Source organism: Cololabis saira, chromosome 1 (assembly GCF_033807715.1).
Source record: "Cololabis saira isolate AMF1-May2022 chromosome 1, fColSai1.1, whole genome shotgun sequence".
Classification (NCBI taxonomy): Eukaryota; Metazoa; Chordata; class Actinopteri; order Beloniformes; family Belonidae; genus Cololabis; species Cololabis saira.
Genome location: NC_084587.1, coordinates 35,202,119 through 35,228,231, shown reverse-complemented (window position 1 = coordinate 35,228,231; position 26,113 = coordinate 35,202,119). Strand labels below are relative to the sequence as shown.

The window sequence follows — 26,113 nt, the reverse complement described above, 5'->3', positions numbered from 1 at the left end:
TAGTGATACAGTAGGTACAGTATGCACAGCTTGGTGAATGCATTACGTAACAGAGAAGATATATTATTTTACAGCTGCATTTGCATCATCAGAAGTCCAAGTTATCTTTATTTTCATTTTTATTTTCAAGTATTATATCAGCAACATGGTGCACCCTATATAAAGATTCACTTTTTAAAAATCAGGCAGGCTAACAACTTGGGGAGCAAGCCAGAGAATCAGAGGGTGAAGTGATCTGTAAACGCTAAATGACAGATTAGTGAAGATGATTCAAGGGAGCAGAGGAGCTGAGATGAACAGTTGTGCACATGACAGAAAATCAGCACCTGGTCCAAACATGCAAAAGTTAAGACAACAATCTGTCCGAATGAACGGCAAGGCTTTTTGGCCTTTGGGCTAAAGCAAGCCCACTGTTACTAAGGTGCACCAGCAGATGAAAGATCAAAACCCTTGGTGCCAACAAATCTTTCATACGTGAACTCGTGCTTTGGATGCATGGATGAAATCTTGATTGAAGACCCTGAACATGAGATTCATTAAAAAATCTATGGGGGCAATAATTCCTGTGGGATTTGATTCTTACCACCATTTATGGAGCAGTGTCCTAAATGTGAGCCAGTACCAGACAGTATCATCGACAGTGTTTCTATGGAATCAGAAGAGACTGCGGGACTATGTGGCACAAGGAGCAGATCAATCTTAGCAATGGTTATGTTAAACTGATGTCATAACAGCGCTCGCTGGTCACTGTCTATCAGGACGTTTGCGTCAACTGTTACGATGAAACTGAAGTCGCGTGGTTTTATAATCACAGATGAAACGGACTCTAATGGGGATGTATCGTTTCAATATGCAATGCATGAAGAGATGATAATTTATTTGCAGAGTGGCTCCCTGCAATGACAAACTCAGTTAAATCTGATTTAGTTATGCAAATCAATAATACCTAATAAATAATGTGTGTTAGTGTGTCAGTGGTGACCCAGAGAGTCGGGGGAAAACATTTTATTTTGAAAGATGTCAGAGAACCAATAGAGATATAAGAGTGGCAGAAAAGATAGAACATGATATGAGCTTGAACAGGTTCAAGTGGCTCTAGAAGACGGATGGACGGATGATCATTTGAAAGTGCCTTGTGCCACCTAGTGGTTGATGCTACGCTGCATCACAGGGAGTGGATCTAGAAAAAAGTGACGTTGTGAACGACTTCAGCCGAATATCTCAGTAAGTAATGTCTTAATTGTTCTAATTTACCTTTGGGGATTAAAGTATTTTGAATTTGACTGAACCAACTTTGTTCATCCTGACCAAATATTGTGATTTCATATGCTTATAGATTTAATGTACATTTTCTTAGTCAGCCTCATGGATGATACAATATTGAAGTCTGAGGTTGGATTTTATTCTTTTCATTGTTACTAGCTGCACAAGCTGATATAGACTTGCATATATTTATATATTCTAAGTATGTCTACAGAGAGGTTGAGTTTGCTGCCCAAGGTCAGGTTTTTTTGCAGATCGACTGATGTTTTTCTTCATCAGTGTTGTTCTCTTCTCAAAATATTGTTTATGTACCACCAGAAAGGCTGTTCTGAAGAATTTCAACAATTTAGGCACTAGCATTTCCAGGCAGACCCACCAGTTAATACGTGGCTTATACATGGCAGGGTGAGAAGAAAATGAGTTGTTTGGATACAGGATGCGTGGCTTAAAAACAACAACAACGACAAAAAAGCAAGTATTCACGCCCAAGAGCACCATCATCACTGATATACATGATAACTCTTTTTAATGTCTTTTAATGTCAGCAGAGTCCTGTCAAAATAAATATGATCATGTCAAAAAAGGATCACTTAAAGATTCTGGAGAAAAATATCAGGCAGTCCAATGAGAAATAAACTGGCCTCTGACAGCAGCTGCCTGTCCACCGATCAAATGAAACATAGTACCAAAGCTATTAATAGATTATAAGCGTAAAGTATTATTTACTTTGAAGTAGCTTGGAGACCAGACCTGGATGAGCTCCAGTATCGACTGAAGGAACTGAAGACCTGAGAAAAATGACTTCAAACCTTAAAGATGCAGGCATCACCGGGGGGATGGTGAGCCCTAATGTCAGCGGAGTAACACAGAAAACTCATTCATGAATTAAGCAATTATCTGATCGCATTAGGGCTTTGTCTGTGATACTGAAAAAGTGTATGGAAAATGTTGGTGATGACATTTTTCAGAACAGATTAAAGGTTTATATGTTGCGATAGTGTGACACAGTGTCTTTTTCCACCCAGAAGCCCTGGTGATAAAATGAATATTTATGAATGACAGACATTGTGTTCAGGTTCATTTAGGGTTGAACTGTTCAACCCTAAATGAACAGCATAGGCTACGTTTTAAAACGTGTTCATTGGGAGTCAGTTGAAGAATGAACTACCAGAAACACGTTTTCATCCACTAGATGGCAGTCTTTCCTGATTATGAAAGATTAAAAAGTGATTCCCACAGTTCGGGAACAAAAAGTTTCTATCTTAATGTTAAGTTATCCAAACAAGTTTGAAGACAGGATGAAAGTACTTTACACTGTGTCTCGTAAAACTGCATGATCATGATACCCGCTGATATTTTTCATCACATCAGCCAAACATTATCAGATAACGAGACACTTGATGTGTATGTAGTGATTACTGCAGTCAAACCATATGTTTTCCACATACGTACATACAGAACGTTACTTTATTACTGATACCAACTGAGGAACTACATCATGTTTAAGAACTGATGCCGTCATGGACTTCAGCATTCAACCTTTACAAGTTTAAAGAACCCTTAAAACAATGTAGCAAATCAAACACCTCCTTCACCACAGTCCAGGTTTTTACACTTGGTGATGGCAACACACGTGGATACGGTCAGCGTTGGTGAGTGTTGGCATATCAGTAACAGCTGACATGGTGTTGCAATTAGACCCGCATTGAAGTCACCGTGAGTTGTTCCTGTCACGGAAAGGTCAACATCTTCATTTCCACATCCCTCAGCCTGTGTAACATGGTGGTTTGGGACATCTGCGGGGAGTTGAGCCTCTAAATATTGTGTTCCATAGCCGTGATCTCTAAGAATAATAATGTGTGCAGCACATATGGCCTCCGTAAAGAGTCCTGCGATCATGTGCACGTCATGTGATCTTAAAACAGATTTACAGCACGTGCAGACTGTTGGACGTAGTCTTTACAGCAGTGTGTGCAGATTTGGAAAATATGCTACTTGACAGAAAAAACGAGCAGCAGTGAACTAAAATCCAGATTTTATTTTCTTAAGAGTATGATAGCTCCACTGTTTTCTCTTGGAGAATTGGAATTTTCTTTTTACTTTGCTAAATTGAATGTTATGTCATTTATTTAAAGAAAAACTAATGGATAATGTAAAAACAGACACTTTTATCCATAGCGACTTACAACAGAGGAATCAATCAAGCCCCAGTAACATGGTTGATAACAAAGTAGGCACAGATAGACAACTAGAGTTGGGTATCATCTGCGTAACAGTAATATGAGAAGCAGTGTGAATGAATAATCTGATTCAGAGACGTGGTGTATTCGGAAAAGAGAAGGGGCCCAAGGACCGAGGCTTGGGGGACCCCTGTGGAGAGGGGATGTAATGTAAAAAGAGGTTTCCTTCTGCCGTGACACTTTAAAGGAAAATCCAGAAAGTATGAACAGAACCAAGAATGCGCTGATCCTGAGATGCCCAAGTTTGAGAGTTTGGATAGCGTTGTTGTGGTATCTGTTTCAAAGGCAACGGAAAGGTCAAGAAGGATAAGCACAGGGGATTGATTCCGTGCTTAAGGCTTCTGTCACAGACAGACAGGTTAAGTGGGGGGGTTAAGCGAGGGGCTTTTTAACAGCGGCATAATCGCAGCTTGTTTGAAGGCCGGTGGAATTTATTTTGGTTGTGACGGCTGGGAAAACTATGGATAAATGTTATACATGTATGTATATAGATTGTGTGCGTGTGTGGGGGGGTGGGCTAACATATAACCCTTGAGAGCTACAGGAACAGCCCAAGATTGTTTTTCAGATTTATGGTCCAGTGGTCCGTGTGAGGGTTCCCAGCCCTGCATTCATATTAACAGATTGATGTTTTGATGACAAAATTGAGGGAAATTAAAATTTGAATCAGTAAAGGCATGCTTGTGATTGTTTTTTTTGTTTTTTTTTGTAAAACTACACCATTCACAATCTAAAATAAAGACACCAATGTTTTCTGTAACATTACCAACTCAGGTGTCAACAACTATAAACTGAAAAAACTAAATCAGCCGACGCCTGTGGAAATAGCTGCGGAATGCAGCATCATTTTTGTTACAGTCCATAAAACCTTTTCAGGATTTATCCAGTAGATCTTCTCGGAGGTTTCATATTTATCCACAGGTTAGAAGAATTTATGTCAAGCTCTCATTTCTACTGGGATTTTGATCAATATTATTAGTTCTGACAGTGAATATTTTTTTCCCCCTCTCACCTGCCCCGCACGCACGCACGCACGCACGCACGCACGCACGCACGCACGCACGCACGCACGCACGCACGCACGCACGCACGCACGCACGCACGCACGCACGCACGCACGCACGCACGCACGCACACAGGTTTGATGTGTTGGAATCATGCAGTCAGGGGTATAAAGCCCTAAATGGTTTTTATACTGGATCTTGTGCGATCCAAGTCAGTGTTTATGGGTTTACGGTTCAGAGTGCATTCAGGACAGAGACATGTCACATTATTAAGAGGCCACTTCAGTCCATGAGGTTTGAAAATTGTTTTTTTTATTTTTATTTTATTATAAGTATTGCATCTTCAACGTACACTGCTAGAATCATCATCATCATCGGAGTGCATGTTTTACAAAGGACGGCCACAGGTTCAGAACAATAAGAGGGCACCCTTTTTGCACACAAGACTTCTTGTTGAAGTGGGCTGACCTGACTTCATGGACCCGTTTGCTCCAATCGGCCTCCTGAGAGACCGACATCAGAGAGGGGTGTGGCTTACAGATGACACTGCAACTTCCAGCTCAGCAGAGCGATTCACGCCTGGCCAAGCTGCAGAACTAGAACTCAACCATAACCACACTTAATATCTCAAACATGAAGGTGAAAAATATAGCTTTATGACTGCCAGCTTATGAAGATATGCTTATGAATCTGCAGCACAGCCAGAAACATTTAATCAGACCTTCCAGTTGACTGATCCAGGTCCAGTCAATAAACTGACAATAAGCTCAAGACTGTGGTGGATAGATCGGTAATTTCACCATAAATATTCTCCAAAAAAGCCTCATACTCTGAATAGCAGCCTGCAAAGATCTGTGGATACTAGTCCTGGATCAGACACCTTCCCAAAGGTCAGACTTAGTAAGAACAGGAAGACACACATACAAAGTACACCCACACAAGAAAGGGCGGGCCTATCTTCAGTCGAACCGGCTCTTAAAGTTTGTTTTAACCCGACGACGAGTACGACATCAGAATGCTTAGCCACATGCGGCGACGGTGACAGAGCTTACAAACCATCTGGTTTGTCCCAGTGTAGGAAAACACAGGTTCAAACTCAAGCATCTGACACAGGTCTGAACATGGAGCCAAGCGCGTCCGTCACCAAACACGGGACCCTTCTCCTGTCAGCAGGTTCAAACAACCAGACAAAGAAGAAGACAAAGCAACAGTAAGATGAAGGTTAATAACTTAAAACAGGGAGCAGAATTAATGTAAACTGTCCCTCACAGAGAGATGAAGAGAGAGGACACTGAGGTGTTCTGAGGTGTTTTTGGCATTTTTTTTTTTTTTTTTAAAACATACTCGAGCACCAAATATGGTGACTTTCCGATTTAGTGCCAAGTCCAACAACCTCAACAGAGCTCCGCCGAGAGCTGACATGTCAAACTCTACACCTTTGTGATTTCCTTCAGAGAAACCACAGGTTTGTTCTTTTGTATTTAGTTTTTCTTTAAATCCTCAGTCGGAGGCCTTGAAAATGTAAGACACATTTTGTCAACTAAAACACAAGTCTAATAGAGACTACGATCCCCCTAATGGAGGAGAGTGGAGTTTTGGACCCCCTTTTATCATGTAGTAGCTGGCTCAATATTTGCCAGTAAAGTTCTGGGCTACCAGTGAGTCTTGAGCAGAGTTGACTTCCCCCAGAACGAGACGGAGAACCTCGGAGGAAAACAGCAGGCAGGCCGTCGTGTTGGATGTGCGCGAACGGCCACAAGCAAGGCGTGCTGTCGGGGAGTGAGCTCTGGACAAGGCTGGTGATTCGTAACAGGCGAGGCTCAGCACTAGGAGCAGCTAAGGGGCCAATTACATTTCAAGTGTCCATCGAATAAAAGTAGCAGGAGAAAAAAAGAACAAAATGGCTACACTTTCACCCCCCCACCCACCCCCCAACCCAGCAAGAAAAAACAAAACTTAACAATAACCCATAAAATATACAATTCTTAAAATAAGGAATGATGAATATGCATCAAAAAATAGGATTAAAATGAAACAGAACCAAAATAAGTTAACTTTTTTCCCCATTTCTTGTGCTCTTTGAGGGACTGAGAAATAAATATTCAAATGGTGATGCTCTTTTCTTTCCTTTCACACCCCCAAAAGATGGATGACAGCCCAATGAGACGGTGAAAAAGGAAATATAGAAAGCCGTGGCTGAAGTGCAATTCTTAATGCCGGTCAGCGGTGCTGGGATGGAGATCATTGACATCATAAAACCCGTTTTCTATTTCTTTCTTTCTTTCTTTCTTTTTTCCTCTCCTTGCCAAACTTCAAACACCTGACCAACCAGTGGAATGCCACATGCAGCTCCCCCACCCCCTCCCCCTTTTACAAGAAATATAAACAAGAGTGGGGGGGGAACATCTAATAAATACAAACAGTGCCAAACAAAATCTGCGTGGTCTGAACTGAAATCCTCCTGGATGGGGAGCTGCTCTGCTGTTCTTAAAAACTACGTAAAAACCTTCTGTTCCCTCTTAAAGGCGGGAACTAAATGGGTAACTTCTGAAACTTTCAGCCAGAAAAGTAACGCTGCATTTCACTGCCACTCCAAAGATTTCAACAAAAAAAAAAAAAAAAGAAAATCTTTCCAAAAACTGATTTTAAAATGCACAATAAACACAGGTCAAACAGCAACAGAGGCAATACTTCTATCCATGAGCTCTAGCGTTTTTGTTGGTTTTTTTTAAACTCATTTATAAAGTTTCTTTGTTAAGCTATTTCTATGTACAAAAAACTAATTTGATTTTACTTTTTTGGGATGATCACACACACACGCACGCACGCATACACACACACACGCACACAGACACACACACACACACACGTCGTTAAGGAATGAAGGAAAGAAATTAAAAACAGGAGGGAGCTCAGACTGTCTAGACAAAAACAACTACAAGAGTTATTGCTCGTTACTGCTGGAAAGAGGATGAACATCTATTCCGAAGTTTGTGGCGGTTTGGACTTTTTCCTTGTTGCTGTTTTGTGTGTGTTTCTGTTCTTGGTTTGTGCCTCGTGTGTGGACAGTTCGACCGTAGGCAAGTCTGGGATTGCTTGTTGTAGCTGCTTGTTGTCGGGTAAGAAACCAAAACAGAATGCGCACATACTCAAAGTTACATTTTCCACTCTTTGAAAATGCATTCAGAACCCACATTCAGCAGGAATGTTATTTTTTTTCCTTTATAATTTGTTCCTCCGTGTTTACAACCATTTTCCTCCGCGCTTGGTTGAAATCAATCACTGCAGATGCGCTTCGCTTTTAAAAGCTCAGCGAAGGTGGGCCTGATCCGCGTCGCTGCTGCTTGGTTTGTTTCACAATAGCACCAGTTCAAGAGTCCGAGCTTCTGTGGTGTCAAGCACAGGTAATAATAATGAAGAAAAGAAAACAAAGACAGTAAGACGGGGATTCAATTCAGGCCCTCATGAAGGTTTTTCAGGGCCGAGCTACCTGTAGCGATATGACGGTGTTCATCAAGTGTGCTCTGGTTCACGTGGGTCCAGCACCATGAGTTGCACAGGTTCACCCCCGGTAGAGAAACAAATATAAACTCTGAATTACAGCAATATTAGAATTTAAGTGCCTTTTGAGGTAAATTTAAGGGCTGAGAATCTTTTGAAAATTTTAAATATTTGATGATTCAAAGAAATATCAGAGATAAAATCAAAACATCTTTTTGTTGGGGATTAAAAATCAATATTTATATATATATATATATATATATATATATATATATATATACATACATATACATACACAGTCTCTGATCTCCCTTTAAAATGAGCTTAATCAGGCAGTCTCGCATTGCAGTGTCTGGATCTCTGGTACCAGTGTTGGCTGGGGCGGCTCAAGGTTCAGAGGCGAGGTGAGAGCCGGCACCAGAGCTCGTCCAGCAGTGGTTTCAAGGAGAAAGAGGAACAGACAGAAACTAAAAGGCTCGGAGTGCGGGCGGGGGCAATGGGGGACGCCATTAGCTGTGGAGGTGTGCCCATGGTAGCAGGTGACGGCAAGGCTCGGTGGGTAAACACAGGGGCAGGGTAGTGGTGGTCGTAGTGCCGTGAGGTTCTAGGAGGAGAAGGCAAGCTTGACACTGCAGGAGGAGTAACCCTCGTCACTGGCCATGCTCTGCAGGCTGCTGTGGTCGTCCAGGTCACTGGTGCTGGCTGTGCTCACACTGTCGAGCTCTCCATGGGAGAACTCCGTGCTTTCCACATCAACCTCGATCTCCTCTGCAAACGAAGCCACAGAGATGGATAGAAGAGGAAAGAGGAGAGAAATTAAAGAGAAATTAGATATGTCCCTCTTCTATTTTCTTCTGTGACCGTTGTCACAGAATCTGCCATGACATCCTTTATCATCTATTGCAATCATGTCTATAGTGCATGAACACAGAAATGCATGACACACATAGAGGTATGACCTTTTCTACAAAATGCATCAGACACCAGTCAAATTGTCTTGCAATACAAAGACAACATTCACCTGCACATTATGACATTACTATAACAAGCAATGACTACGTTTACATGCAGTCAAAATTCGGGTTATTGCTAATATTCCGGTTACTGAAAGATTCCGAATATTCCGTTTACATGCGTGAGCAAACAGGGTTATCCCTGTATACATGGTAATTAATCATTCGGGATATCTGGATCAAACCAGCGACGCGCGGAGAACATCATGACGCAATTACGGTCATTTCCGCTTCTTCTTCCTGTATCCAAATTCAAAACAAATGCTGCTTCGCGGAACTTTTCGCTCACCTTCTTGTAAATCTCACTATCCCCGTACTTTCTACCGTCTACAAATGCCAAAATGTTCATATCCTTCATTATATTTATAAAGTGATTAGTCTCCTCCTCACTCTAAAAGTGTGGCGTGGTCTTGCGTTTGTCCGTGTTTATAAGAACGTCCTGGACTCAAAAGACCAGGATTTCTTGCAAACAGAGCATGCGCAGAAAACAAATTCATGTTCCGTTTGATGGGGATATTCCGTTTGGTGTTTATATGACCGAATGTTCGGGTTTTAAAAGGAGTAACCCAGGGGTCATATTCAGGTTTTTAAAAACCCAAATATGAGCAAATTCCAGTTATTCAAAGGGATTATTGGTGTTTACATGGACGTGCAAAACCGGGTTATTGCTAATATTCGGGTTTTAAAAGGGTTATTGAGTGCATGTAAACGCAGTCAATATTGTATCATTCAAGTCTTTGTCACGTATGTATGCATACATATATATATATTATTCATTCTCAGAGGATCTCTAAAGCGTTCTCACCTTGGTCGGAGTCGGAGCGGTCAGAGCAGGGAGTTGAGCCGACGCTGTCCATGCGTATCCTCTCCCCCTCTGCCGGGCTGCTCGGGACCGCAGCACCGCCGCTCCCCCTCAGCAGCTCCAGCTGACGCTGGAGGTGCCTCTGCTCGCGCTCCAGAGACTCCAGCTGGTACTGGCTCTTCCTGTCTGCATCTTCAAGTTTCTGGTCAGGAAAAATAGATAAATGAAAAGTCACCTTTGGTCACCGCAGTCCAGGACTTCTGGAGAAGTGATCATGTTAAATTTAGGAGACTTTCAAATGCCGGGACTGTCTTAACTGCAACCTTGTTGAACTGACCGGTTTTTCTTGTGAAATGGATTCAAGGTTAAAAATGATCTTGTAACATACCGTACAATTAATCAACTTATCATTTACCACGTCATTTTCCTATTATTTTATTTTCAACATCTAATGATAGTTAACAGCATGCCAAACATAGTAGAGGAAAGCCAGATTATGATTACTATAAAACACAAGAAAAGCAGAGACAGTGACGACAACAGTGAACCACAGAAGAGATACGCGTGAGAGAAGGAAGGCAACTTGAAACTTATACAGCAGTACTGACTTTGGCTTCATTATGATGTGAGGAAATCCCTGTCGTCAAAAGGCTATTGACTTGCAAACCCAGTGTCACAAAGACAAAACCAAACACTAGCTTTTTGTGTCATTTAATATGTTGTGTCCTCTTTGGATCCTCCTGTGCAAGGTACGGTGCCCACAAATTTATTTTTTGACCTGTCGCATTTCCCCGACACGCAGCCTTTGTTTATGTCATGTGCCATTACGATACGGGCAGGAGTGGTGGCAGCGCCTGATACAGCAGCGCTGCGCTCTAACCTTATGTCACGGTCGCCGGCCCTAACGAGCGTGACTCCCAGCTCCAGACCAAAACAAAAGGCCATCAATGAGCAGTGGAGAGCCTCCAGTTGACAGAGGCAGAAGTGCAGAGCGGTGGTGGTGGCGCGGGGGGGCAACAATATCGGCTTTATTCTCCCTCCCTTGCAACGTGAATACAAGCTAAACCAGGCTTTTCAAACCCAGACTGCTCAATCTGACGCAGTCACATGCCTCTTTTTACTGTTGACAGCCAAGCGCGAGGCATCTCTTCTTGATGCTTACTGCAATTTTCCAAACTCAATTATCGAGCAAGTCATTTTTTAATATGTGTGTATGTAATTAAATACAGTTGATTATAATTAAATAAAAAACTGTAGCTAGAATGTCAAGCCATAAGATAAACACCACAGGGTTTATACAGCAATCCTTATGTTAAATTTAATACCAATTTAATACCTTTTTCACTACCTTCAGATTTAAAAAAAAAAAACGGTCACAACATTAAGTGTTAATCACGGACCTTTTAACATTAATACAGATTTTGAACTATAGAACACTATACAGAACAGATTTATACTCATTGATGTTGACCAGATGTTTCACATTTATTTCACTTTGTGAATGACAATAAAATAGACTGCTTAAATTTTAAGCAGTCTATTTTTATTTTTTTTCTATTAAAATGTAAAAGGTAAAAAATTAAAAAAAAAAAATACCTCTGACAGTGAATTTAACACTTTTAATGGCCTTAAATTTGGCAATTTTCATTTATCACTTTTTAATACTTTTTAAAACCCCGCGGAAACCCTGCACCAACATTTAAGGCCAGTAAACGTGACTGGATCTTCCTCTTTACTATGATAATGTTTTGCGGGTTACTTATATTATATTTCCCCCATGGTCTTTTGTGTTTTTTTCTAGTGTGAAAATGTGCAACCAGCTTTAATAAACGCACCTTTATGTGTGCTTTGGCTTTGTTGAGTAGGCCCAGGGTGGTGTGGCGGTTGCAGTCAGGTCCCAGAGGTATGAGGGCCTTCAACCGCTCCAGACACAGTCGCAGGTGAGCTCGTCTATAAAAAGGACAGAGACGAAACAGATGAATTAAAATATGAAAAGTGCCTGGGGACAGACGTGGGCAGTGGAAAGTAAAAATGGATCCTGGTAGGCAAGATGTGGGGCAAGATCTGGAGTTGATTTCACAAAGGAAAAGGGTTGCATAAGTTGCCAAACATAACAGAGAACACTGCAAATCCTTGTTACAACACAATGATGAATCGATGGCGTCTCCTCAGTCAGACGCGTCTTCTCGTTCGCTGAAATGTCACCCTGCCCTCAACTATAACTTATAAGTCTTTATCGTGACTTTATAACACGGAACGACTTTTAGCTGCAACGAAACAAACCCGCAAAGGGAAATTATAAAGTGCCATTGAATGGAATTCAAATCACTTTGGTTTATGACGATATACAATTGACAAAAAAAAAAGAAAAGAAAAAGAAAATAAAGTTTCAGTCTGTTGCAATCCCAAAACAAAGATGTCAAGGTACCACAGGTTCCTAAAGATGACTAAGATGACTTCATCTACTGTCAGAAGGTACTGAACTCTTCGTTGTGGTTATTTTCTGACTGGTGAACATGGAAGCTGAAATAAAACATGTAATTTACAGGTTTGAATTCATTATAGTTTTTGAGATATCAATAAAACAAAGTGTTTTTATAGTGGGTAAGAATCCACCAGCAGCACATGCAGCTCAGTTGTCAGGTCAACAAGACAGCCGCACACACATGACTCACGTCTAATGACGAGCGGTGAGGCCTTAAGCTCTGCAGGTTTTTCTTGGGCCTAGCGTAGCTGTTGTTCTAGTCCAGGAGTCAGCAACCCGCGGCTCTAGGGCCGCATGCGGCTCTTTAGCGCCACCCTAGTGGCTCCTGGAGCTTTTTCAAAAATGTTTCACCTTTTTTTCCTTTTTTTCCCATTTTTCTTCTTTTTTTATTCCTTTTTTTCTCTTTCTTTTCTCTTTTTTTCCTTTTTTTCTTTCTTTTCTTGTTTTTTTTTGCTTTTTTCTTCTTTTTTTCCCCTTTTTCCTTCTTTTTTTCTTCCTTTTTTTCTCTTTCTTTGTCTTTATTTTCTTTTTTTTTCTCCTTTTTCTCTTTTTTTCCTTTTTTTCTTTCTTTTCTTGTTTTTTTTCTTCTCTCTTTCCTTTTTTTTCTTCCTTTTTCCTTTCCTTTTTAATCTCAACATTTCGACTTTTTTCTCAACATTTCGACTTTTTTCTCAACATTTGAACTTTTTTTTCGAGATTGTACTTCAACATTAATCTCAACATTTTGACTTTTTTCTCTAAATATTGACTTTTTTCTCCACATTTTGACTTTTTTTTCGACATTTCTCCTTTCACCATTTGTCTTCATTCTAAGGTTTATACAAGACCTTTCATTTTTTGCGGCTCCAGACATATTCGTTTTTTGTGTTTTTGGTCCAATATGGCTCTTTCAACATTTTGGGTTGCCGACCCCTGGTCTAGTCTATGTTACAAACCAGTTCCACCTGGTGGGCGTAGGAAGGATGAGGGTGATGTAATGGCATTTCCTGGATCCTGCTCGGTTCATCCACTCCATCATTCTGACAGTACCTTATTCTGTAATCAGGGACAGGTAGCATCCATCCTGCTAATGGACCCGAGCCGAGACGTAAAGAGAGATAATTGTAGCTTTAACACAATCAGCGCTCCATTAGTAGGGGCTGCTATTTCAGCGGGCCTGTAGGGAAGGGCGGAGAGACATTAAGAGTTGGTAGACTTGCTGGAGCGACCCTGACTCAGAAGTGGTCTCTGGGGAGCCCAAAAGAGACGGGCCCGCTGGAGTAGAGCCCCTACAGGGCGGCACAGCTCTGCCGTGCTGCAAGCAGGTTGGTGGGTGCTAGGGATGGGCGGTATGGACTAAAAAATGTATCACGATAATTTCTGGCATTTATCCCGATAACGATAAAAATGACAATAAAAAAATACCATTTCAACTCCACCTTTGTAACTATAAATCTATCACCACATTCAGTCTTTGGAGCCTCCAAAACACTGCTCTAAAAGAATACTGAATGCTACTAAACTACTCTTTCTTTCTGGCTAATTTCTTTCTTTCTTTCTTTCTTTCTGGCTCATTTCTATTTCTTTCTTTCTTTCTTTCTTTCTTTCTTTCTTTCTTTCTTTCTTTCTTTCTTTCTGGCTCATTTCTATTTCTTTCATTCTTTCTTTCTTTCTGGCTCATTTCTATTTCTTTCATTCTTTCTTTCTTTCTTTCTTTCTGGCTCATTTCTATTTCTTTCATTCTTTCTTTCTTTCTGGCTCATTTCTATTTCTTTCATTCTTTCATTCTTTCTTTCTTTCTGGCTCATTTCTATTTCTTTCATTCTTTCTTTCTTTCTTTCTTTCTGGCTCATTTCTATTTCTTTCATTCTTTCTTTCTTTCTTTCTTTCTTTCTTTCTGGCTCATTTCTCTTTCTTTCTTTCTCTTTCTTTCTGGCTCTTTCTTTCTTTCTTTCTTTCTTTCTTTCTTTCTTTCTTTCTTTCTTTCTTTCTTTCTTTCTTTCTTTCTTTCTTTCTTTCTTTCTTTCTTTCTTTCTTTCTTTCTTTCTTTCTTTCTTTCTTTCTTTCTTTCTTTCTTTCTTTCTTTCTTTCTGGCTCATTTCTTCTCCATTCCTTCTTCCGTCATCAATGGGAATTTATCGTTTTTACCACGAGATGACAAATTCTTACTGTGGAGAATTTTTTTGACGGTATGTCGTGAACGGTAAAATATCGCCCATTCCTAATGGGTGCGCGTGACTGCTACAGTAGCTTCAGCACAGCTGATCATCTGCGTGTGTGCGGTCGTGGACGCTGCTGCTGAGAACACAGAGCAAGTCAGTCCTGCTTTTACACCCGTCTTTAAAACCAGTAAGCGTGCATGTCTGCAGAGTGACGAGGAGGTGCTATGATGGAGTCTGCAGGGTACAAGTTTGGAAGTCACAGGACACGCGCAAACACACAGCCTTTAACTGTGAATGTTTGTGTGATGCTTATCAGTTCGGCTCGGGCCTTCTGTCTGTTTAATCAGCTCTATTCAGCTCACCTTTTCTCTCCAGGTGAGGAATGTTTATCTGGACATTCATCTGCACATACACAAGATATCAGTTACCACCTATTCACAGCCTACGCTTTTACAACAGACCACAGACACATCATGGCAGGACATCTCGCAAACTATTTAAACACACTGGATTGAAATGTAAACACTCTAACCAAGGTAATTATTTGATTATGGACAAACAGCATCATTATAAAGAGCTATTAGACCAGATCGTTCACGTGGAATGTTGCAGCATTGCTGAAGTTCCATTAAATCATTTATTGTGATGCTGCAACTGATGACCTGAACAAATACAATTTTACATTATGCAAAAGAGCGACCATGTACTTTTGCATAATGTATAATAATCCCCAAAACAAACATTGATATTCAAGGGCTCCCTGGTGGTTGTTCCTTCACAGAAGAGCAGGAAACAGTGGTCATGTTCCGGTCCGTCTGTCTTGGTGTCTGGCCTATCAGGCATGAAATGAACTAGCTCCAGACACCGGAGACTCGCTGGAGATTAAAACCACCATCTCGGCACACAACCCCAGATAACCCCCGCTTACAGGGACTCCCGTCTTCTGTTTCCCATCCTGCCTATCACTTTGGTCTACTGACATGACAAACATTCAGAGGAAGCAGAGTGTCGCCACATTTCTAGCCCTGGCAGCAAACTATCTCAAAGTCATTCTTTGCACTTAGACCACAACTAGAGTGTGTGGGGTGAGGTGTCACTTGTTGGGCTGCTGAACCAGTGCAAAACCACAAACATCCTTGCAAACCCAGATAATGTTGATGTGGATTATGAGTATCTTTTTTTTTTTTTTTTGCCTTTTGGTTTCTTGGTTGTGCTAATAATGCTGTAGTCTGATAACAACAGATGGGAAGGAAGCCACAGGAAGCAAGAGGGATATATTTATTATCCAATGAGTTTCTACGTAGAAATCTGGGCTGAGTGGCCAGAATTCTTCTTCGTATGGGCTTGTACTTCATGTCCTTGCAGAACTTAAAAGATTTCCATACATGAAAATATAACATGCATATATGAAGAGCTTTGCATGAATGATTTAACAGCCTAACAGATCTAACAGCAGATCAGAGCCACCCAGGCAGGCTCTCAACCCCCACTCCTTCCCCCACCTCTACCTTTTCTACTCAGTTTTTATTTGTACAAACATGTCTGTTCAGCAGCCTGGAGAACTTATTTTTTAGTCTTCCAGTGATAACAAATGCTATAGAGTCAATATTTCTGTATGTGAACAGAGTTGAAAAACTATAATAAAATTAAAAAAAGGATTTTATATAGTGTCACTTATACTCCCCATTCTTCTTCTTTCATCTAAGGAAACTGGAATGGGCCAAAATATAGTAGCATTTCATACAATTCTAAATTATATTATCAGAGCCACGGGCATGTGAAGGTATTGCCAGAAACAGGCTTATGTTGGTCACCACCAACGTCTTACATAAGACGATATACGCACATGACACTCAACATGTCCATAAACTCACAATTAGATATGCATCAATCGTTAATGTATACATATGGGAAAATAATGAATCATTTGAAAGATAACAAGTGGCAGGCTGTGTGCGAATCTCGATTTATTTTCACTCTCTTAGGCGTTGCTAGCTTCAAAGCATCGAGCTTGTTCGGCACAATGATGCTCTTTTCAAGTGTTGGATTCAATTTGCTTACAAAAACATTTGGGATGTTTTTCTGCCAAGGGCTATTTTTTACCTTGCAGGCTGTATAAATTGCCATCTTTGGCTATTTTGCATTCATAGTGAAACATTTCCGCATCATAAGCATGTCATTCTTGCAATGAACAAAAGAAAAAAAAAAGAAAGAGACAGAGCGGTTTCTCTATGCGCCATGCTGTTGTGTTTACTGATGAAACCTGCATTTATTTTGTGTCTGGCAGTGATGTGGGTATCTAAAGTCGGCCCGCCCATCGATGCAGTTCAGCTAACATATAGGGATCACTGTCTGAATGAGACACAGATTCCTCACAATGAGGCTACAGGTTATAAGCTCCTGGCTGCTAGCGATACTCCAACGTGGGACCTTAATCCCTGAAAGGGCTCGTTTATCGTGCAGATCCACAGCCAAAAATCTAAAGCCACGGCATAGCTTAAAATATGAGTGGCAGCTTATGACCATAAATACCTGCATGCTGCAGGCAGAATGGCTTTTTGCCTCCACCCTGTTGAAGCAATGTAACCAGCAACAGAGGCTTTTATTGCCAGAGTTCTCAGAAAAGACTGGAGCTAGTTACATAACCAGCTATGGATTTACTGTGAAGTCCCATAACTTTATGTCCTCGGCTGCTAAGGCTAAGTATTAGTTAAGTCTACTTGGTTAAAGGATGTGCAGGATCACAGGCAGGTTTGTTAAGTGATTGTTGCCCTCAGTCACTCGTGCACGGAGTGACTAGCACAACTTTGTTGTTGTTTTTCTTTTGTTCCCTCCCCTGTCCAGAGAATTTTTTTGTGATAAAAAGCCAAACCTGTGTACCACTTGTGTATTCAAATAGGTGCAAAGAATAGCGTGCAAGTCAGAGACAAAAACTCAGCTTAATATGTTTACGTGGCATCATCATGCTCCGACAGGAACAAAATTCAATGAGATGAAAATGTTGTCTTGATAAGCAAAAACAAAAACAAGAGCACAGATAAGTAGCGGCGGTGCACTTTGCACCTGCAGTGTCCAGCGTCTAATGAATGGCACAGCGAGCTGAATCGGGATCTCTTCATCTGTTGCCGATTACATAACACGTGGCCAGTTGCAACCGGGACCTTTGCTCCGAACTGTCACGCACAGCAGGGATATCAAATCCCTCACTGCCAAAAAGACAACACAGGCAAAACAGTGTTGCTAGTCCTTGTACGCAGCAGAGGGACTTCTTTAGAATATAAGAAAATATATCTGCATGGTTTGTTTTGTTGTGGTGCATTTTTGAGTACATGCAGGCAAACAGGTGCCTTTGAGAGCCCACGCTCTCTTTCACAGCCAATAGGCAGGTTGTTTTATAATATAACTGGCTATTCAAAAAAAAACACAAAGAATTTTAGTTCTCACTTTAACAACAAGATAGTCCACAGGGAAAGTTCTTAAATGCAAATACTGTATCTAAGGTTACACTGCTTAAGGTTGTGGAACTGTGTGCACGACTCCTCTGCAGTATCCTTAAGAAAACTGTGGAGCAGCCAGCCTTCAGCTCTCTTCCTGACACAATGAGGTTCTTCCAGTCTACCTGATCCACTACATGGATACATGTACATCCATCGCGTCAGGGGGCGCTGAGTGCGCTCTCGTGACTTGTGTTGCTGATGGGCCCCAGATGGGTACGCAGGCAGGCAGCTCTGCCTTTTGGCTTTGACATATGAGCGAGCAGCCAGCCAGTCCTGGGTCACTGCACTACACCTTTCCTCTACTGTTATCCCGCTCTCCTCACCAGTCTCCTTTGTGAATCTTGTGCATGCAATTCCTTTTCTTTTTTTTCCCTTCCAAATGACAATGTTTATCCTTCCAGCAAAATAAAGTGCAGTGACAATATATATATAGACTAGGGCTGGGCGATATGGACCAAAAGTCCTATCTCGATATTTTCTAGCTAAATGGCGATACTCGATATATATCTCGATATTTTTTCTGTGCCTTAATTGGGGTTTCCCCCAAAGCATTATTGCATAGCATCTCTGTTAGCTTCATTTTTTTCGGAGGCAAACCCTTAAAAAAACAGTCAGTTTTAATACAAAGCCTCGTGCCAAATGTCACACAGGTTCCTTTATTAACAGAGGTCTGCACAATATCAAAATGTATGAAACAAATGAAATAATAAACATAATAATTTATAATAATAAACTGCCTGCATATATAGAATAAAAATGCTTCTTGAATAAAATAAAACAAATATCCCTTTCCTGCATAACAATTAAATTAAAATACACTGCAATTAATACAATGTAGATGGTAACAGGCAGACTTTTCCACTGAGGTTGACAGTTGTGCAAATAACAAAACATTTGTGCAAATCTCAAATAAAACATTCAAGTCAATTTGTCACGAAATAAGCTATATCAAAATCATTAAAAAAAAAAATGTACAACATACATGTAACTTATTCAACCAGTGAAAGCTGATGGAGGCTGCTGGCTGTGTGTTGCTGCCTCCATAGTGCTCATGCTCAGCAGCGTGATAAACTCGCATGTCAAACTTTGGTAGGAACAATGCTTACTTTTTTTTTTTTTTTAATTGCTATCTGATCACCAGCCGATCAATCAATGCATCTCCAACGTTATAATTACGAGTGCATGTCTGTGCTGCCATTTCACTTGTTGAAAAGCCTCGAACTGCCTCCGGTGCGGCTGACGCAGTGAAGCAGAGTCCTTTTTAGAGACGCACTTTGAAGCTTTCCCTGCTGGTATGGAAGAGCTGCCCGCCGTAACACTCACAGAACCTACGCACATCCTATGTAGCAAAGCTCCGCATTCACCTCCCACTGTTCATGCACACACGTGCAGAGTGCATGTGCCTTCAGCGGAGGAATTGAAATTGCAGTATGCACGGTAACTATTGTATGAAACAAAATAACACAATGACACACAGACAGAAAAAATCCTTCACGTAATGAAACGAGCATAATGAAGAATATCACGAACGAAAGCCTGAAGGTAAATTCCCTGCTGTGTATGAAAATAGACAAAAGCTGCTTCTTTAATCTTTGTTTTTGTTTTTTAAGATCCAGCAGAGAAATTACCATGTCATTTAAGGTGATAAAACTGGAAATGGATAGAAAATAAGGACTTCAGCCCATAAACCTCCTTTTGGCTCATCTAAAGGTCACCGCTGCCTTTCCAGCAAGGAATGCTAGAGATGGAGGTGGTTGTTGTTGTTTTAAAAAAGTACATTCTCCAGCTCAGAATACTTATTACTTATTTTTTGACCAAGAAATGTATTCCTGATTTATTGGTTCAAGAATGGAAAAAAAAAGAATAACACTACAGTTTTGTGAGTAAAATTCCATTTCAGACATCATGGTACTGTTTCGATCCACTATCAGTAATTTGCATAATTAATTTGAGGCAAATGAGTCGACTTAACCATCTAGTTGCACAGTTGGTTCCTGAAATCCCACATTATTTGCTGCTACCAACATCTAAACTAATGTTTGTTTCCCCTCCAACAGCATACAACTCCCACAAAAATGAATGTTTTTATTACTCCCAATGCAAAAATCTAAGAAAATACTTGCTCAAATGCTTTCAGTTATGAAGATGTATACATTAATAGGGAGCTTGAAGGTAAATCTATTACTAATCTATTCTACAAACTCAAACTAGGCTCAGTTTAAAAGTTCAACTTGGGTTTCCTAATTTGCATTGTCTGTATTTGTACAGTTTTCTGTTACTTGGTATTAAAAAAAAATGGCAGGAACTAGTGGCAGCTTGTGGAAAGCCAGGTCAAAGCTTCAAAAATGAAACCCGTGAAGAATGGTTTTAAATGTGACAACCAGCCAAGAACTGAGTTTTTTCTTCAACTATCCAAGGTTAGCTACCGTGGGCTGATGTGGCTACTTGTACATTCAGGCATCAAAGATTTTCACATGATTCAAATTGTATTTTTAAACACCTTTTACTGACCCAGTATCATGGATATTCCGTGACAGAAATCCCTGACAAGGTGTGAACGAACAGTGCATTATCCTGCATGCCTTCTAGGGTTGATAAAATAAATAGCAAGCAAAGCCTACTTCTCCCTTAGAAGCAGTGTGAAAAACACTAGGGACAACGGTTTCTGCTCGGCAAACAAAAGCAGCCAAAACCAGCAACATCTAAGCAATCTCCTTATGGACGTTCCCTGGACTCAGCACAAGGAGCTGAAGCATAATCTCTCCAAGACAAAAAAAGAAAAGAAAAAGACAGTTGCCCTAGATTCCAAACTTGTTAGCACGTAAATAATGGATAACGTCTCAGGCCATCCGTGTCTGACATAATTACTGGACATGCTTTTAAAGTGAGGGTCAGATTTCCAACCCAAATTCAAGTCACACACTTTAAAAACCCATCTTACACGCATGTACTGCACACACAGATGTGCACACACAGAGACGTGACCTATTTCTAATACATTTAGAGAGAGGAAACTGTGACCCTTTACCCTGTTATTATACTAATTACACATCACCAATGACTGCCTCTGTGGTAAATCTCTTAAATTGACATAAGAAAGGAAATTAAGACATCATTAGACAAGCCCTATTAAAAGCAAGAGAGAAAAAAAACTTGACTTTTATGAAGGAAAATTCACTGTTCCTCCTCCGCCTCAGTCCATCTGCAGGATTAGGGCTCAGTGAAAGCCACAGTGAATCAAGATTCACCACACGGGCAAACATGACTGGAGTCCATTACAGTATTTTGAAATGAAAATTCTCATTCGGAGAAGACGAAGCCTTGACCAAAGAGTACTATATCTAATTGACAACTAATTATTTCACTGTATGGAGAAGGGGCAATTCAAAATCTATCAAAAATAGTGATTACTGGATATATATTGTCCGTGTTTCCCAAAGATTGTACTTGTGGCAGTTCTTGGGTGGTAATTTTGGAAAAACGCACGTGTATTGTGGTGTTGATGGTTGGGGCGTGAGTGTATCAGGACTTGTTACTTACTGTGTAAGCGTTACACTGAAACAGATTAAGTTATCTGAATGTAGGGATGGGCGGTATGGACAAAAAAATTTATCACGATACTTTCTGGCATTTATCCCAATAACGATAGTCGTTTCTTTCTTTCTTTCTTCTTTCTTTCTTTCTTTCTTTCTTTCTTTTCTTTCTTCTTTCTTTCTTTCTGGCATTTATCCAAATAACGATAGTCGTTTCTTTCTTTCTTTCTTTCTTTCTTTTCTTTCTTTCTTTCTTTCTTTCTTTCTTTCTTTCTTTCTTTCTTTCTTTCTTTCTTTCTTTCATTTATCCAAATAACGATAGTCCTTTCTCTTTCTTTCTTTCTTTCTTTCTTTCTTTCTTCTTTCTTTCTTTCTTCTTTTTCTTTTCTTTCTTTCTTTCTTTCTTTCTTTCTTTCTTTCTTTCTTTCTTTCTTTCTTTCTGGCATTTATCCAAATAACGATAGTCGTTTCTTTCTTTCTTTCTTTCTTTCCTTCTTTCTTTTTGGCATTTATCCCAATAACGATAGTCGTTTCTTTCTTTCTTTCTTTCTTTCTTTCTTTCTTTCTTTCTTTCTTTCTTTCTTTTCTTTCTTTCTTTCTTTCTTTCTTTCTTTCTTTCTTTCTTTCTTTTCTTTCTTTCTTTCTTTCTTTCTTTCTTTCTTTCTTTCTTTCTTTCCTTCTTTCTTTTTGGCATTTATCCCAGTAACGATAGTCGTTTCTTTCTTTCTTTCTTTCTTTCTTTCTTTCTTTCTTTCTTTCTTTCTTCTTCTTTCTTTCTTTCTTTCTTTCTTTCTTTCTTTCTTTCTTTCTTTCTTTCTTTCTTTCTTTCTTTCTTTCTTTCTTTCTTTCTTTCTTTCTTTCTTTCTTTCTTTCTTTCTTTCTTTCTTTCTTTCTTTTCATTTCCTCAATTTATCGTTTTTACCGTGAGATGGCAAATTCTTACCGTGGGGAATTTTATTGACGGTTTATCGTGAACGGTAAAATATCACCCATCCCTATCTGAATGTTCCTCTTACTCACTCACACTGATCAATTTTTCACAACATCATTTTCATTTTTACAAAATAACAGAACAGAATTGAGTTATCTCTCTTTCTGTGAACAGACTATGGCCAACTAGTCTCCTGCCACATCCACTTTGTGAAATTAGTTTTTGCCAAATTCTAGTTAGTCTGATCATCATATTAATGCACGAAAGGAAGTTCCTCCTCCACAGTGCTTTAAGTAATGCGCTGAAGCTAATTAAAGCTTTTATTTTCAGTTTCAGAAATACCAATTTCAATAGTATTTGAAGGAATATTTGACTATTTTAGGAAGTGGAGGCTAGCTCTTGTGATTTTCCCTCACAACTCTCGGAAAACACCAGAGTAACTTTGAACCACCACCACGCCAGCCATCTCTCGCGTCAACTGTTATCGCTTTTTTTAATGCTGATGAAGTTGAAGTTATGCTCACAGAGCTGCAGTGGACACCATGGCCGAGGTGATTCAGAGACGCAAAAAACTGACCTAATATTGACTTAATCTACATGTCAACGGGGGACCCTTTCACGTAAAAACTGCAAAAGTGCATCTGTTCTTTAAGGTTGCAGGGTGAATCAAAGCTGTACATGTAGCTCTTTTGGCCAATAAAAAGTTTTACCTGACAATGAAAAAAATTTACCTCTTAAATAAAACATAAATCATGTATAAGGGGATTTATACTCACATTTAAGGTTATTTATGCTTTACTCATCATCTATAAGATTATTTATGCTTCCGTGCTGAACTGCCGACCTATGTAAAATAAGATAAAACAAATCAATTGGAGAATTGGCCATATGAACTGCAGATGATCTGAGATCCTCCCCCAATCAGAAAGCTACTATTCACTAGATTAACTCCAGGAACAGTCATCAATGAGGCACCAGCCTGGCTGCAAAACTTGAGGACTTCATATGTGCTTTAGGTAATTACAGCTTTATTATACGAGCAACAGATTGCTGGTTAAGTAAACGACAAGTGCTGGCAGAGCCAAAGTGTAATGTTGACAATGTCCCCAAATTGAAGGGCAAGTCATTATGTTAGGTTCCTATGAAAACTGTGGCGCTGATAACTCATAATTTGATAAGAATGACCTCGTGACTGGAAAATGTGATATAATATCATCAGACATTTGGAAATGCGCTGGGCCAGAGCAGTCAGTTGAAACTTAGATGATTTGGAGATTCAAGAATGGTATAAGTCTCAATACAGAGGCAACGATAGACGAATAAAGGAGCTGTAAAACCCAGTGTAATGTGGTAAAAGTTTTGTTTTGCCCACTGCCGACGCGTTGGGATGTCCGTTACACTGTACATCCACATGCACACACGAGATTAGAGCAATCTTCACCCTACAGTAATAATATGCACATTTTCTCTGACAGACTGATGCCTACCCAATCTCCTCTATGAAACATGGACAGATGGGGTAGATGTAGAGAGTTGGAGCGAGATAGCGAGGGTTGAGAGATATAGTGAGTGGGGGAGGAAGGGGAGTGTTCAGCCTGTGTAATCTGCCCAGAAACTAGACACGGGCACCAATGTGAGCCAGTCCATAAGGAATTCCAGTGGGTCTAGCCACGGCAAAAATCTGCCAAGTTTGATCGGAGCCTCCATATTATAGTTAAACATCCACACGACATGTCCATAGATAAATGCATGGTCTTTTATCTATTGTGCTAATCCATATATTTTAGGTTCTTTGATCTTTTTGGCAGTGAAAGTCATTGAGTCCTCACAAGGCTACCTCAAATTCAAATAGCAAAACAATTTGTGAATGCAAAATACTCTGTATGAATCAAGTTAACACTTGGATGCTGTTGTTAGAAGCATGCTTTACACAAACATCTCCACCTCTGCTGCTTCTCAGAAAAACAAAAGATCTATGCAGCTGGAACTTCTGATCCATGTCCATCATCAAAAGAAGGCTTTACTGCACAGCCCAAAGTTGACAGTAAAATATATTATCTGTTTTACAATATGATGTGCTTCTTTTCATTCTTGCGTAAACAGCAAAATCTCTCTCTCCTCTGAAAAGTTTAACATCTCTTAACGATACTTAAGATTTCCTGGGAGCTAGGGCACATGAGGAGCACCGTCTGGTTGGAGCAGGGATCTGATAAACAGATAAATAGAAAATATGCTGTGGGACTGAGAATGAATTGCTGCACGTGGGTGGATGGGAAGACTTCTGAACATTCAGGCAGTTGTGACCTCAATCCCAAAAATGAGATTCTGCTGAAAAGAGTAGAAGAGATCTTTGCCAAGCGCCATTTAGCTCAATAAAAATTCATTTGGACTCAGGGGTTTGAAAAAAAAAAAAAGATATCACACTGGAAAGTGAAAGCAAAGAGAAAGTAGGAGTTGAAAAATCCATATGGATTTGCATGAAGTAACACACTAATTACAAGGCTACAAGTAGTAAATAAAGCAAAACCCAGTTAATTACTTGGCAGAACAGTACTGCGGTCACGTGTCGGTCGCTGAGGCCCAGTTCACGACACGCGGCAACAGTGCAGAGCGGGGATGGAGGATAGATTGCGCTTAAGTGGAAACATGAAGTCAAAAGAAATGACTGAGAGGAACAAGATGAAAGAACAGTGCAGCAAGTTACCCTCTGCAAGCAGTCACCACTGACAAACACGTGCTTACACACACACACACACACACACACACACACACACACACACACATGTGCAGACTTTATCAGAGCTGAGAGAATGGGGGGGGGGCACTCTCTGTGCGGCTGGGCAAAGAGACTCTGGGGCTGAAACCCATCACTAACGCACGGATTAGTTCACACGTGCACACTGCCTTTTAATCTGCTCCGCAGAAAAAAGGCTGGAATAGAAAGCACAAGAAAGAAGATGAGAGACAAAGCAACGGGCTGAATGAATGGGATGGCCGAGGAAACTCAGCCAGAAAGGAGGAGGATGGGGATATGCTTTTAAGGGCACGGAATCCCTCTACCTAAAGTTAAACAAGCACTGTAATCACTTCATCTGACTTGGGCAAATAATAAAAATCCTACCCATACAGATTGCGCAAGTGGATTATCCATTCAACAAAAACACAAACATTTACATCGATTTTGGCTTTATCTGTTATAACAACGGGCTTAAGCAGCCTTTCTGAATTCCAACCTTTCACTTTCCCCTCCAGCCCTCTGGGACTGGAGAGATGAGGAGAAAAACTATGGATTAGAGGTCCAATGTGGCCTTGCTCCAAAAATGTCTATTTTAAAGCCAGAGAGATCCTGCCAGATGTCAACTTGGGGGAGGATTAGGAAGGATGGGATGTGTGAGTAAATTAAGGGGATGTTCTTACAGTTGTTCATGTGTTTTAAAACAAATAATCTATAATAATCCTCAATGCACATTAAAACACATAGGTTAAATGTGTGTCACAGACAAGTAGATCAACATGTTAGTAATTGTTTAAAGTGAGGGAAGTATGTGAAATAGCTGTTGTGGGAGAAAGGGGTGGAGACTTCTGCTCCTGCTGCTTCAGCTGACTCGTCTCATTGGTGAAGAGATAACTTGTATGATTGGTCAAATGTGGGCAAATGTGTTTCCTCTTTTTTCAATGCCGTGCAACTAAAAATAGAATCCAC

At 40.3% G+C, this 26,113-nt stretch overlaps 1 protein-coding gene across 2 annotated transcripts in view; it reads right to left on the bottom strand.

Annotated features, from left to right (window-relative positions):
• Positions 1–4,803: 4,803 nt before the first annotated feature.
• The window catches only part of mxi1 (max interactor 1, dimerization protein), a 36,455-nt gene continuing 15,145 nt past the window's right edge, over positions 4,804–26,113 (bottom strand). For both annotated transcript variants that reach the window (XM_061721617.1, XM_061721628.1), the window contains exons 4-6: positions 11,659–11,773; positions 9,827–10,025; positions 4,804–8,776 (exon numbers count right to left, since the gene is read on the bottom strand). In XM_061721617.1, the coding sequence (XP_061577601.1) occupies positions 8,613–8,776; positions 9,827–10,025; positions 11,659–11,773 (478 nt within the window). In that variant the 3' untranslated portion in view covers positions 4,804–8,612. The remainder of the gene's footprint in view (positions 8,777–9,826; positions 10,026–11,658; positions 11,774–26,113) is intronic.